Source organism: Aptenodytes forsteri, unplaced genomic scaffold, assembly GCF_000699145.1.
Source record: "Aptenodytes forsteri isolate BGI_AS27 unplaced genomic scaffold, ASM69914v1 Scaffold80, whole genome shotgun sequence".
NCBI lineage: Eukaryota > Metazoa > Chordata > Aves > Sphenisciformes > Spheniscidae > Aptenodytes > Aptenodytes forsteri.
This window is the reverse complement of record NW_008795026.1, coordinates 984,144-999,133: the sequence shown is the minus strand read 5'-3', so window position 1 is coordinate 999,133 and position 14,990 is coordinate 984,144. Positions and strand designations below refer to the sequence as shown.

Below are 14,990 nucleotides of genomic sequence, written 5' to 3'. Positions count from 1 at the left end.
TCCAAATGAGTGGGGTTCCTCTTGCTTCATTTGTATCTTTGTTTCATAATACAGAGAAATTTGGGGGGTGTGGGAGGGGGAAACGGGGAAAAACAGTAATTGGTCCAAATAATTACATCTCTGTTAAAGTCGATGTCTTTTTGAAGTTACACAACTTCTATTTTTCTTCCAAAGAAAGAAGGTAGATCTTTCATAAATAGTCATGCGTGTTCCTTACTCCATTGAGAGAGAGTCTTTTCCAGAAATTACGTGATTAAAATGGCTTTGGTTCTATAAAACATGTTACCAGAAACACCATCATTTGAAACGCGTAGTTTCTCGCCGAGTGGATGTTTTATGAGAATGGCACTCAATATCTACAAAATGGCAATGGGTTAGGAGAAATAAGTGGTAATTGGAAATAGGCATCAAAGGAGCTACAAAAAAAGGAAGCATCCTAGTTTGATTTTTACTATTAGGGATGTATCTTTTGGGGAGCAAACTTTGGATGAGCGATTTCCCTGGCAGGAATGAGAATTGTAGCCTGTCCTAAAATATCCCCAGGGAGTGAACAAAAAATTCATAAGGTGAAATGGAGAAACAAAGCTTTTCCTTGCAAGGGAATCCATTGGAAAAGAGCTGTTCCTAGGAAAGAGATGAGAAATCTTGCAAAAATAGACTAATACTTTAGATTCGATGTCTTACTGAAGTACTTGCTGCAAAAAGTACAGTGGGGAATGTCGCTGTCTCTATGGGAACATCTTACAGCTATATTCAGGAAAACTAAATTAAGCTCATTCTCCTCAGATGGGCAAAGTTTTGGTAAGGCTTTGGTTGGAGGTGTAATAGTAGTTTTGAGGGAAAGGGAGTAGAATAATTTCTTCTACATTTGGGTTTGGTGAATCACTTGCCTGATACTTTTCAAGTCAAAAAAAGAGTGCCAAAACCTGTCACCTGTGTTTGAGTGAACCTGTTTGCGGCAGGAGGCAGAACGAAACTCAGCTTAATTTTTGGAGTCAGACCTCAGGTTGTGAATTTGGTCATTGGGGGGCAAAAAAAACCCAAACATCTATTTATTAAACTGAACAAACTTGATAAGGAAATGAGCCGATCATAGGTATGGTGTCCGGCAATATTCTTTAGGTTTGGATCATGCATCGACTTGAAAAATTAATTGGTTGGATAAAATATGTGCGGCAGGTGGACAGCTTGGTGTTTTACACACTTCACGGTGCCCGCGGAGCACAGAAAAAGGGGTTTTTACAGCTCTTCAGTAACTTCTTAAGGAAGATGCGGCCTGAGGTTGCAGAGGTCGTGTGTGTGTCTGTGATGTGTGAGTATCCATCTGCCTGTACATTCATACCGTGTGTAATAACACACTCTGCAAAAGAGCTTTTCTTTAGCTTGTTTTTCACTCTTTTTTGTTTAATCACCATTGGTTCAAAGACTTTTTTTTTTTTTAATTTTATTGTATTGGCTTTGAATTAAATTAATGTTTGGGGAAAACTGTTAGCTGCTTTGGTTGTGTGATGGTTTCAGGTGCCTGCCTGTTGCTCGCTTGTATCTGCTTTTCCTGTGTTTTAGCTACTCGGCATTCGGCGAGTTGTTCTTTTCTGCCTTTCCCACCATGTTACATGTAAGCACAATCCAAGGCAGAGCAGATCGGATACTGTACATATTTTTGCTTTATAAACACATGCTTGTTTACATTTGCTTCATTGCCGTTTTGACTCTAATCCTCTTCCGATGCCAGAGGGTATCAGCCGTGACTAACAAACTCTGAGATACTGCCATTTTGACCCTGTGTGCTGCTCATGTTTCCATTTGTTTGTTTCTCTTTTGCCTTCCCTCCCAAGTATTTAACAAATTATTAATAAAGATCTTCCAAGATTTAAGAGGCCAACCTGGGAGCAATTCAAAAGAGTCGAGATACACGAACATATGGTCTGGTTACTAATTCTGTTCATTACTTTACTGTTGAAGACAAACTTCAGTGCCGAGTCCTTGTTCTTCAGCGCTGCACATAAAATGGAAATAAAACAATTCCCTTTTTTGTGAATAGGTCTTTTTTGCTGTACAAATTTCAGTTCTGATCGACTGTTGCAGCTTGATTGTAAGCTGCTACTAATATTTGGCAAAACCTTCTTAAAATAAACCCTCTGACATATGTGCAATTGCTGTTCACTTACAGCACCCTGCAGAAGTCCAGCATTGCAGATTTTGCATATTTAAACTTCCAGGTCTTTGCTGATCCAGCTTCACAAAACCGTGACGTTACACCAACATTGCAAATGCATCAAATTCTTTTTATCAGCAGAAAAGGCCGGTTTGGATTCATAGGCCACATCTGCTGGTGAACTTTGTGCAGTCTGCCTTTTTTTTTTTCCCCCCCCCTCTCTCTTTTACTAGAAGAAAGGTTTGTTTGTTGGCCGCCCGCTCGGGGCGGGACAGGAATGTAATGCATGCACAGACTGCGCAGTATTTCCTGTTCAACTGCCACTCCAAACCTCGGCGCTGGGAAAACCTCCAGATCGAGCAGCTCGGTCCTTGCTCAAACAACGAAGAAATGCTGCAGCTTCTGAAATGCTTAGATTTTTTTACAGAAAAAATATTTTTTTTTTTTTTTTAAAGTGAATCTTCATGGTGTGCTACTGCTTTAAATGTATCAGATTCTATGGATATTTCTTCTACAGTATAGATTACTGTGGCCGAGACAAAACATTAAACTCAGTGAAGCACTATAGGTACAGAGAGATGGTTCCATAATGTCACTGCAAAAAGTTATGTTTATTTTATAGTGTAAGATGTTTCCATAATGTTGCCTGCGTAGTTCAGCTAGCTTCGTTTTCCATCCAGTTAAAAATGGTAGTAATCTTTTGGCACTGGAGCTATTTTTGCATTATTTGCTGTATTTTATTTTGCCCTTCAACTGTTTCGAAGCATCACTTTTGCATTGCACTTCAGAAGTGAAATATTTTGTTTTAGCAAAAGGAAAAAAACTTTGAGTTTGATCACTGCTGCCAACAAACACTAAACTCCAGTGCTTCAACCTTGCCTTATGTGTAGTGTGAAAGTGAGATGAGGGGTTTTTCTTTTTTTTTTCTTTTTTTTTTTTTTTTTTTTTGGGGGGTTTGGCCCTTTTTTTCTCTGGTACCGTTTCAGACTACCAGCTGATGGAAGAGTGACTTTGTGGGGTGTGGCTAGTTATTTATTTTATTTACTGATTTTATTTATTTATTTAAACAGATGTATGTTCTGAGTATTTATATCCCAAGGCTCCTCTGGAATGTATGAAGCACCGTGGCTCTTCTCAAATAAAGCGAATACTAGGAAAAGGTTCGACTGTGAACTGCGTGTGTATGCATATATGCGTGCATATATGCATATAATCATTAAAAAAAAGTTGTATATTCTTGTAGTGCCTTTTTTAGTGTGTTCAGCAGCTACTTAGTCCTATGTGAAAAGAAAGTGAGTGTGCACAGGTCAGCCTTGAAGACCAGGGCACCCCGTTACGGTTCCTTGGTCCTTGATGCTCTCTCGCAGGATGCTACGTGCTGATCAGGAGGATGGACGCCAGCGCAGGACAGGTACTGAGCACAGCTCGGGCTCTTCTCTAGCTCGGAGGGGAATCCAGAGAAGGCTGGATGGGCACATTCTGCTCCTGTTTAAATGCTGTCCAGCTGTTTACATAGAAGGCAAAGGAACAGCAGCTCCCTGGCTCATCTTGCTGGAGGAGTTACTGGACTGTTGCTGGAGGTGGTCATCTCCTAACTTCTCTTTCATATTCTCATCCATCTTCTGTCCCTGGCTGTTCCAGTGGCAAGCGATACAGGCTCAAAAAAGAAAGTGCTAACTGTTAATTAGTTCCTTCCTGAATCACAAGGAGACCTACTTTTCAGTCCTTTGGAGATAGAGATCTACATGTGCTGCTTCTCAAAATTGGAAGTGGTCTCAGTGTAGCCCCATTAGCTTGTCAAGCACTGGAGCAGGAAAGGAGCCACCCAAAATCTGCGCTGTTTAATTTGAACTTGAAGGTATTTCACTCAGAACGTAGTTCAGTGGGTTAATTAGGTTGTTAAAACAGTTTTTAACTTTTCAGCTTCATTATTAAATGTGGATGCCCCTGAAGCAGTGGATCTGCCTTCAGTCTGCAAGCTAAATAAATGCGGGGAGTTGGGCTTTGAAAGATACATGGCTTTTAACAGAGCATTTCCTAGTAGCAACCCTCCTGATTTTTTCTATGCTGCAACACTGCAAGACAGCATGGGTGTTTAAATCATGCTTTATATGAGAAGCTGATGCATATGATATGAAGGTTATACCGTCATACGTATGTATGTCCAACCAAACCAGTGTGCAGACTGAAGGGTACCAACTGCTTTATGGTTTTGGAATTTGCCTTGGGATCCGTCGGGTTTATGTGCTGTTTTGAGCCTTTTCATGGTTTCTTATCCCTCCTTGTCAGTTAAGAGGCTTCTGTGTACGTTGCTGGTTTTAACATTTACTAGCTATATATATATCTCTCATGATGCATCACAGCCTTGTACAGAGACAGCAGTGCTGAGTTCTCAGTCGTGTATTAAAAAAGTGACTTTAGAATTTCACTACTTTTGATCCTTAAAATGAGCATCCAACAACAACAGCAGGTATTTAATCCACCCAGATTTGAGGACTGTAAAAAAAAAAAAAAAAAATTTGTGTAGGGCAAAAGAAGTTTTTTTGCATTTTAGCAAAAATGCTTCCAGAGCTTTATTTGGTTAGGTAGAGGTCTTTTTCCTTCGTACACCTTTAGCTGTCTTGAATTAACATTCGTCCCAATGATTTTTCTCCTTTTGTCCTAGGTACTACGTGAAAGTGTATTTTTACTTTCGCAGGTATGGAAAGCAAACTGTAGTGTTCCGATACCTACTAGATAACTTCTCTTTGAATGAGATAAGCTGTTCTTGTGTAACCATTTGATCTTAGCGTACAGGTGCAACTTCTGAGCTTGTTTTCCAAAATGTCATGGAATGGGTTAATAAAAGTAACGTTCAGTTTTTCTTAAAATTCCTAAAAGTTCATAAATCATACTGACATTTTTTCAGATCCAAGTGCAGTGACCTACTTGAATCTATTTAAAGTGAGATAAAGAAGAGATTATCTCAAAAGTAAAATAAGTTACTTGGTTATTTTTCCCCCATGTCCCCACCTGTCTTACGTGTTTAAGCTTTTATTTCTTGGCCCCTGGCCATGCGATCAGCTCCATCCAGAGCAGACTACTAATATAGTGTATGGGAAAGGGTTTGGCGAGGGGTTAGTTAAATGTTTTGGAAAGATTTTTCTTCCACTAAACTGTTCTGTGATCCCTCCCTTCAAAGAAATAATTCCAATGGAAAAACCAAAACCTTAAGTTTATTTAATTATGTTTTGGGGGGGGAGAAAGGTTGCCAGCTTCAGTTGAAATGAAGATAATTCTGGGGTGTATCATGCCGAATATAAACAGAGCAATTTGCTTGGGTTATACATGTTTGAAGGTTAAACCAGTTGTGGGCGGTTGTTTCAGGTATGTGACAGTGCTCTTACTGCTGTATTTTCTGCAAAGCTCACGTGGAAGTTTAAACCTTTCAATGATAAACTGCAAATGGCATTTAAAACCAAAGTTATGTGGGCATTACGTGCAGATTTGGCATCAAGTATTGCAAAATAATTTCTGTTCTGGTCAATACATCACAAAAATAGGAGCTGTATAAGCAAAGTTGCCGATTTTCTGCTAATTAACTGTTTCTAGCTTGAGTCATGTAGGATATAAAATTTTATTTTTCTAATAAGATCAAATGCAGCCTTTTAGGAAGATTGAGAAATTATGCATCTCTAATCATGTATAAATTTCAAAACTGCTTCCTTTTGAAGAAAGGCTTTGATTAATACCACTTTATTGACTTGCGTCTTTCCATTTTGTATTTTAAACAAACTTGTTAGCGGAGCGCTAACGATACACAGATGTTCATTTTATTGCATTTAGCAAGTTCATCTGTAAGCGCATGGAAAGTCTCTTCATTACCCAGTTTATATTATTTGAGAGGACTGGCTATTGCATTCATTTAATTAGGAAAAATTCAGCAGTAATTAGCTCACTCATGCCCTGCAGAGGGATGGGCTGGATTAGGAGCCCTCCAGTCGTCCCATGGTGGCTTCCTGGAGCAATAAGGGGTTTCTTGTGCAACGGCTGTGCAACAATCTGCTTTTGTAATTTCACGCAAATGCAGCAAAATTTGGTGGGAGAAGCCCTGAACTAAACTTTTTTAGAATGCAGCGCATGAGGGAGAAGCTTTTTCTTTACTGTGTAACTTGTGCTGCTGTTGGAACTGTCTTGGTGGGAGAACAGCAGCGTAACGCTTCTGCCTCCAAAGGATGGTTTGAGTGAAAGGAGGTTTGAGAAGATGCTGTAGATTACTTCTATTAGCATGTTCTTGTATCAATTTCTATTATAACATTTGTCTGTAATGTTTGGGGTTTGGTTGTTGGGTTTTTTTTTTCCCCCTGTTCTCTTTGTATAACCACCCAGTATGGTATCTTTTATTTAAGCTTACGTGATTGCCGTAATTTATTTTAAAACTTGCCTTTATCTCCTTGAACCCCTTCTCAGGCTTAGTAATGCTGTGGGTTCGTTAGGACTTGTCAGAAGACCTCGATAAGCACAGTTCTGTGGACCATCTTCGACTTCCAGAAACTTGCAGGCAATTCAAGAATTAACTTACCGGCAAGCAGCGGGTAGCACACAGGTTACGAGCAATGAGGCTTGTCATTAGAAATAGTGCAGGAGAGCATCTGGAAATTATAGGTGAGACTTTGCACTTTCAAATCGCGGGAAATCTGGACCAGAGGGACTTCCCTTCTGGCAGGGAGAGCTGTGTTCCTGTTTCTGACCCTGTCTGCAAATAATCTTTTAGAAATTCAGGTAATTTGACAAAGTGCTTTGCTGAAGGCTCTTGCAGACCTCCGTGAGATCCCTGGGGAAGAAGTTACACAGGGATCTGTGCAGTCTGCTCTTCAGTGTAGTCTTAAGCTGCATGGAAAAGGGAATAAGGAAATAAGGAGACAGAAATTGTAAGGGAAAGGGGTGTTTGTGCGTTTATGTGAATGTGTGTGCATATATGTGCACCTGTATATAGATTTAAAACTTAACTGTGAAGAGTTGTAGGAAGGCAACATGATTTTGAATGGCTGGCCTGCAATGAAATTAAGTGTAGATACGCGTGAAATTTTCTGCATGGGAAGAGATAAGAATTCTTGACTTGTATTTGCAGTGATCCCTGAAATATCTACTAATGAAGAGATCTTGGTGTTATGATAAGTTCTTCTGAAAAATCACATTAGCCCGACGCTCACTTGTTGTAAAACGCAAATAAGATACTAGGAATTATTAGAAAAGTAAAAGAACAGAGCATTGTGTGGGTGTATAAATTCATGGTGCTCTCTCCTTTCATCCTGGATATTGTGCGTGGTTCTGGTCCCCCTCCTCCTGCTCAAAAATGTGAATTAGAGAAGGTACGAAGATAAGAAACAAGGAGAGTCAGAGTTATGAAACAGCTAAACTGTTGATTGAGCTGTGGACCTTCTTGCCCCAGGATGCTTTTGGCACTAAAAATTGGGGTAGGTTCAAAACGTGATGGGACAAAGTCACGAAAGAGGAATTAGTTGAGGGCTGTTACATACGCAGTTGATGTCTTCAGGTAAGGAAGTCCTTAAACTGCAGTTACAGCACACCTGGGATGGTGTTAAGTCTTGAGTTGTTCCTTTCTTCAACTTTCCTGCAGATATCTGCTGGTTACCATCTTCTCTGCTTTCACGGATAACACGCTTTCGTATTGTGAAGTTATTTTGCCTGGACTTCTTTGGTATGCAGTATTTCAGTGTTTGGTATGCAGTGTTTAAGATCGTAAAAGGTCACTTAAAGTTACCTTCATCATTCAGTGGTGATGGGGGTAAATGAGTACAGTACTTCTGTGGATGCCATAGGAAATTAGTTCCAGAAATCAAGGTTGTAACTCCCAAAAGGTGGAGGGGTTAAAAAAAAAAAAAAGTCCTCTAAATTCCATATGCTGGATGCTGCTCAGACATGGAGTTTAGATAATTCAGGTTACCACTCCAGTATCATTACTGCCTGATCTTGCTTATAGGCTTTTAAGGAATGCCAGGTTTGGTCCTCTGCAGTTTTTTTCTCTTTAAAATTTGCTGGCATCCAGAATACCTAAATTTTTGGTAGTGATTCAATATTAATGCTTCTTTACATCTTCGGAGTTATAGTTGTTACCTGTATGTACTGTCAGCGCTTCAAGAAAAGCAAATCTGGCAAACAGCACACCTGTTGCATTTGGTCCAGTGTAACTAAGGAAGGAGAAACTGTTTTCTGTGATGCACAACACTGTCATAGTTGCTCAAAATGAGGTGTGGTGCAAATCTTTTCTACGTATGCAAAACCTGTGTGTGTTAATACTGCATAGCACATAAAGCCACTTGAGAACTTCTGTTCCTTACTGCATTCAAAATTATAATTTATTAAGTCACAGTAGAGCCTCTATAACATATTACTAAAAAAAAAAATAGTTATCTTTAAAATAATACCTAAATTAGTGGAAAGACCTATTTGAAACACCACTGTATTATGAATGGCAAAATTAACAAGATTAAAAACAACATGAAGGAATATTTTTCCTAGAACAAATATTCCACTAAGCGAACATGAGTGGCCATTTGAAATGTATGATTTGATCAAGGAAAATGAGATTTCTTAAATGATTTGGACAAATCAGTAGCTTTTGTCTGAGATTTTTGAATGTTTATTCAGACTATTTACTCTGTTTACTGCCTCTTTCAGTCCTCTATGTAGAAAAGATAGAAATGTTAGTTCTTAAGTGGTTATACTGTTCCTGTTGATCTGCTGTGCAGCTGAGGCAGTTACGAATTCATGAATTTAAAAACGCTGCTGTAGTTCATACCTGATTGTAAGGCTTGCTACAAACAGCAGCTCAGAGCAGTAGGGTACAAACAGACCGGAGGAATCACTAGAGATGAGGAGTTCAAGCATCTCTTGGCCACACCGGTCTTTATAAAGCCGTAGCCATCGGAGCCCATGCAGCAGCCCTGCTTCCGCTCCTCTCCGTTAAATGCTGTAGTTGTTACTGGGCAGAATTTCTCTTGAAAATTTGGGACTTCATCCTGTAATCTGTTAATACGGCTCTTTGCGTGTCAGGACCATCCATGGTCTGATGTTTAGCGTTATGAGGTTTGGGGACGAACATGATGTGGTTTAGGTAAATTTTTGCCTTGCATGCTGTTTGTATTCAATAACCTCCCAAAGACTAAGCTCAGAAGTACTCTGCAACATTTCTTATGCAAACATTTGGTAGTTAGTTTTTCTTTCTTAACACTCTCACTTTTTATTAACTTTATAGAAATGTATCCTGTGTTGAAGACCAACCTCAATCCCAGCCTAGAATATAAACTGGACTTTATTATAAAAGGCAGTCTAGGCTTTGGGAGGATTACTTTATGCATAAAAATTGTTTGCAGAATGAAGTTTAATGTTACGTTCCTGTACCTTACAAAGTCCAGGAAAAAAACAAAAGCTTATGATAAATGCCATGTAAGAGCATTCCTATTTTAAGCATTCAAATTTGATTATTTGCTGTCATATTTTTCAGTAGAGGCTGAAAACAAAATACAAATTATTAGGAAGGTTTCTGTGGCACTAGCTGTAGGGAACAGGACACACAGCATTGTGTTTCCCATTCAAATTTCAGCGTGTTTCAGTGTTTAAGGTCAGAAAGGAGTTCTCCTTTGCCTGGATGATACTGCAACAAACTCGCTTGTGCCTGCGATACAAATTTTCTTGAGTGCTGTTTCGAAAAAGTCCTTCATAGCTGCATAGGCATCCTTTGGGGATTTCTAAACGCATGTTTCTGCAAATTTGTTGCAAACAGAATGTGAGGGTTTGAGAATGAGCCTTTTACTGTAACATATACCACCAATGGCTAGAGTTTTGCATATGTTTTCTGTTTAACTGGAGTATTGAAAAGCAGTGATTAGATTGGTTTCAGTTTACGAGTCTCTTTAAAGTAATGAAACACTTCCTTAAACACACGGGCGCACACAAATCTGTGCACAATTCTGACTTTATTCTGTTATCTGAGCACTTTTTAAATGGTGAAAGTTTACAAAACCCATTTAGTTTTTGATACCGGTACACTTTCCTCTTAGTAGCAATTAATAACTGAACCTGAGCATTGCTTACTCCCTTAAGACAGAAGAATATTTTAGCAAATATGGAAATGCGTGCTACATGGAGAACAGAATATTACTGTTGGACCTGTTAGGCACCTTGCAAGTGCTTTGAGAGGAGAAAATATTGATGTCTAGCTTACGCTGACTCTTCAAAATCAGAAGATTTTGTTTCAGAGAGTACTTGAAAGTTCATTCAAAATCTGCACCATGATGCTTTCTTATCAAAGCACACACGTGTACCTGCACACCTTCTGACTTCAGAGCGCGGTGGTATCCCTTAATTCTTCCACAGGAGATTTGTTCCATTTCATATGAAACTCTTCTCCCACTGAAATTTTCTTTTTGTGTTAGTAATTGTATTATTTGTATTTATGTTGCCAGTTGCCTTGATTGCACTTGATATGTTTGTAATATCAGGAGGAAGGTAGATGTATGTGGCAGTTCCCTAATGATTTGAGAGAGGAGGAAAGATGGGGAATTACATATTGATGTGTGTAATGGGACTTACTAAGAATTTCATCTACCCTCTAACTTCGGGCTGGGGGACTGATTTGTTTCTTCTAATGCAGAATGTAAATAAACTATGTAGCGCGTGGATGGCTATCAGTCTGCTTGGTGCTACAGCTTTCATAGCATCCTTCTTTCTCAGTGTAATCCACCTTTTAGAGGTTGCTACTTTAAGATGCGCTGTTGCATAGCTGTGAAAAAAGAATAAAAAATAACTTGTTCGGGCTTGTTTGCATGTATTTTAAATGAAATCATCTGTTGACTCTGAAAAGGAAGCCATTAATCTCTATAGTCTAAGATATTCCTCTGCTTAATGGAGGGGTAGGTTGGTCCTGGCTAAGGTAAGGCAGTACAGCAGAGGGGAGTGTCTGTCTCTGGCACGGGGTGCGTGGTGTTCGGTTTTGCACAGTGTTCACTGTAATAGTTGTGGTAAAGCAGTTATTTACAAGATGCACACGATGTGGTTGTCTCTCACTGTGTTACCATGTGATGTTAACAAGTTGAGTATCGATAGCATTCGGTACCGTATGTTGCAGTGGTATAGGTAAACATCAAAGAAGGGCTGTGTGAAAGGCACAAGATGGATGAAAAGGGGGCACCTGCCTGTCCCCGCCCTGGAAGAGCAGTAAATCTGTCGGGTACCGCACTCCGATGTAGGAAACAAATACTTCTAGCTAACAGTAGATCATTAAAATATTTGGTGATCAAATCGAGTCTTTCTTAAAATATTCAAAAACTTTTTTCCAACTCTCATTTTATTTTATTTATTTTATTTTAATGTGTGTTCAAGATCTAATCTTCAGGAGTTTGGATCTTAGGGAAATCACTGGATGTTTTATGTGCTTTTCTTTTGTCCAAACTGTTGCTTTCATCTACAGTTTTTAGTCTTTAAAAATGCTACACTTGCTTTCATTGAGCTGTATGTAATTTTTACCAGTTTGGTGGTAAAAATTACGTTGTTTTTTTTTTTTATCCTGGTAGACCAATAAGCAAGTTGAAAAGAAAGGCCAGGACTCCTGTTTATTTGGTATCACCCTCTCCAGGCTTGTTCCTGCAGCCGGTGTTGCAGCTCACAGTGCTGCCTCTGTGTTGTGTCTTTTGTCCTCCAGCAACACTGTCAAACAGTAACAGAGGAAACTCAGAAACATCTCAGATTTTTTTTTTTTCTGACCCTTGCAGGAGCTTAAATGTTCCACGCATGGTAGAGTATTTGGCTAGAAAATATGCCTGGGCATCAGTAGGCATTTATTGTGTCTCTTCTGTTTTAAATAAGTCCTGTTTGCTTCCTCCGTCCAGAGACATATTTTAGCAGCAAGTTATTTCATGTAATTTACAGTATCTACTTTGGATATTTCTAGGAAAACTCTCAATGTAGTGTCTTAGTCTGGCAAGACCTTTGATTGTGCAGAGGTCCAGGTTGGTTAGTAATGGGCTAACGTCACCGTGTGAGTTTGACAAGGAAAAAATGTGTTGAAACAGAAGGAAGGGGGTCTCAATGTGATAGAAAATCTCTGTGAGGTTATCTTAAGACTTGAGGAGGACTTCTGAGGTAATAACCGTGCATCTTAAATTCAGTCATTGCGATCTGGAAAACTAGGTCTGTGCTACATGAATTTATTCTTCTGCTGTTTTTTTTTCCTAGTGTCCCAATGTAATATCAGCTTGAAGAAGCAGAGGAGTCGAAGTATCTTTAGCACCTTATTCTGCTGCTTTCGTGACTACAATGTCGAACCACCATCTACCAATAGCACCAGTGCTCTTCCTCCTTTGGTGGAGGAGAATGGAGGACTTCAGAAGGTCAGGCTTTTATCTTACTTTGCTGCATATGGGTCTTTTGTAACCAAGGTTTAACTCTGCGCTTCTGAAGGTTTGTCTTAAGAGGTTTCCCTCATGGGGAACATGTTACAAGTGACACAAAAAATTACTGTTTTGATGGTGAATTGCTAATACTATCTTTCAGCTGCAATTTAAAACTAACTTTTCCGTGAAGGGTATTGGCACTATACATTTTATAAGCAAACAACATTTAAAACCTGAGTAAGACACTGAAAAAATGTGGACTTCTCATAAAACTTCAGATGCTGAGCTGTCTCTAGCTTTGGTTCTCTTTCCCAGCTACAGGAAGGTTAAAATGTGTCCACTGGAGCGTAGTGGAACCGCTTTGAATGTCAGTTGAAAGGGTTTTCAATGACATAAAAACAGTTCAAAAAGGGGGAGAACCATAATTGTTTGGACCTTTTTTCTAACCAGTTCACCTGTATTTAATGCACACTGAGTCCAGAGGTATCGGCTTTTGGCCATTTTTCCAGGTTATTAAGTTTTGTTTACTTAGTAAGTCAAATTAATTGATGCAAACTTTTAGCACTTCAAAGCATTGTATGTAAGAGCAGCATGTTACTTTCATTGAGTTCTAGTAATTATATTGCTTTGCCATATTCATAAAATCACAACACAAATGATTTTGTATGTTCTTTTTAAATCTGTTAACAGTGAGAGCATTTGCTTTATGAACTGAAGAATTTTGGTTCAATATCGCAAACATAGGAATACCATCTTTTCCATACCATGTTGTTTTTCAGCACTCTCAAAACTCCATTAGTGCTATGCTTTTAATTGAAACACCGTTCCCCTTGCACTTTTCCAGTTCTTTAAGAGATGGCAAATATAGGTGTATCTATGATGGGGAATAATAGCAGAAATGGAGATGTCTTTATCTTTTCACCCTTCTGCTCTTCACACTAACTTTTCATATTTGATGCAGCTTACTTCTTACCTACCTTGTCCAGTCTATTTTATTTTGTTTTGAATTTTGCTGGTTATGTTTGAATTCTGAAAAGCTCAGGAGAAAGAGCAGAGGAACTGTTTGGTGGAAGACAGGAAAGGAAAGCAAATTAAAGTGACAGAGACTGAGAATGTGTATGGAGGTAAAGTCTGAACTGCAGCAGTTCATGCTGAAACTGCTTATGCAGAGGTAAAGTGCACTGAAAATTCCTCTGCCAAGAGGAGGAATTGTATGTGTATTTTTAGACTTCTTTTGCTAGCCAAGGTACATTTTGACTGAAATGAGGGAAATCTAGCCTGGATGTGCTGAAGGGAAAGCTGAGTAGTGTGTAGCATGTATGCGCATGTTCACCTGGAAAGCAAAAGGAATGGGAAATTAGTAAAACTTCCCTTTCCAGTATGCTAGGGAATGGAATGGAGGCAGAGGTGAGGCTACCAGCAAAGTTACAAATGAGAGAAAATGAGAGTTTATTAGAAAGAAAAATGTAAAGAAGAAAAGGGTTTGTTTTTTCTATAGAAAACATGAGTTAAAATGGTCTGGAGTCAGTAGTTTTCAGATTGCATTTTGTAAAATTATTATTAATTACTTTCTAAATATATCTTATGCCTTGAGCGAGTGATTACATGTATGTTCACACAGGTTTCCATCCGCACTCTGTGCTACCTTAGTGAGCAGTTTTGAAGTTGTGCAATACTTGTACACGAGCCCAAGACACAAATCACAGAATTCATAGCGTTACCAGACTACAGCTTAATTGAGTAAAAGAGTTCAAGGAATATGTTAAAAAGAAGTATTATAGGGTGCATTTTCTTCCAACAGAATGAAATGCCCTCAGATGCTTATAGATCTTTGTAGAAGAAATAAAGTATGGCTAATCTTTTGGGTAGTTCTTAAGTGAGTGCAAATAAGTCTGTAACATTTCTATTTTAAATGCAGTATTGAAGACTAATAAGCTTTGTATGTGGTTTTTATATGCTGGTTTTATTTTCAGTGCTAACATGGTTAGTGCAAGTAGGAAATTCTTTTAAAGAAAGAAAAACAGTGTTGAAGGCTTGGATATATTTGAATATCGTTACACTGTGAGGCTAGTGCCTTTTACCAGGAGAGCTGTGTTTTAGAACTGTGCAGGTTGGTTGAATTTGACCGAGTTACACTGAGCATCTTGTCTAGATTCAGAAATGATGAGTAAGTTGGGGAAAAGTACATGCAACAGTGGGCCTCAGTTTCTAAATTGGTGAAATTAAATGTCCAAGAATGACAAAATTACCTGTTTTAGGAAAGAAAAGAAAGCCTGACAACACACTGCTTAAACCCTTCTGCTGTTTGTTTAAAGCTCTTGTTGCATTAATCTGCCTGCCAGGTTAAGAATAGTTTAAATTCTGTTGAGCTGCTGTTCAAACGGTCACTTACTTACATCTGCTATCTCTTTTTGTATGTTGTATTAATTATTTATCACATC

At 38.8% G+C, this 14,990-nt stretch overlaps 1 protein-coding gene across 4 annotated transcripts in view; it reads left to right on the top strand.

The window, feature by feature from the left end:
• CTDSPL (CTD small phosphatase like) overlaps positions 1-14,990 on the top strand; it is an 85,224-nt gene that overhangs the window by 37,216 nt on the left and 33,018 nt on the right. For all 4 annotated transcript variants that reach the window (XR_657390.2, XM_009275933.2, XM_009275932.2 and 1 more), the window contains exon 2: positions 12,392-12,546. Coding sequence is in view for 3 of the 4 variants with exons in the window: in XM_009275933.2 (XP_009274208.1) it covers positions 12,392-12,546 (155 nt within the window). In the remaining variant the exon portion in view is untranslated. The remainder of the gene's footprint in view (positions 1-12,391; positions 12,547-14,990) is intronic.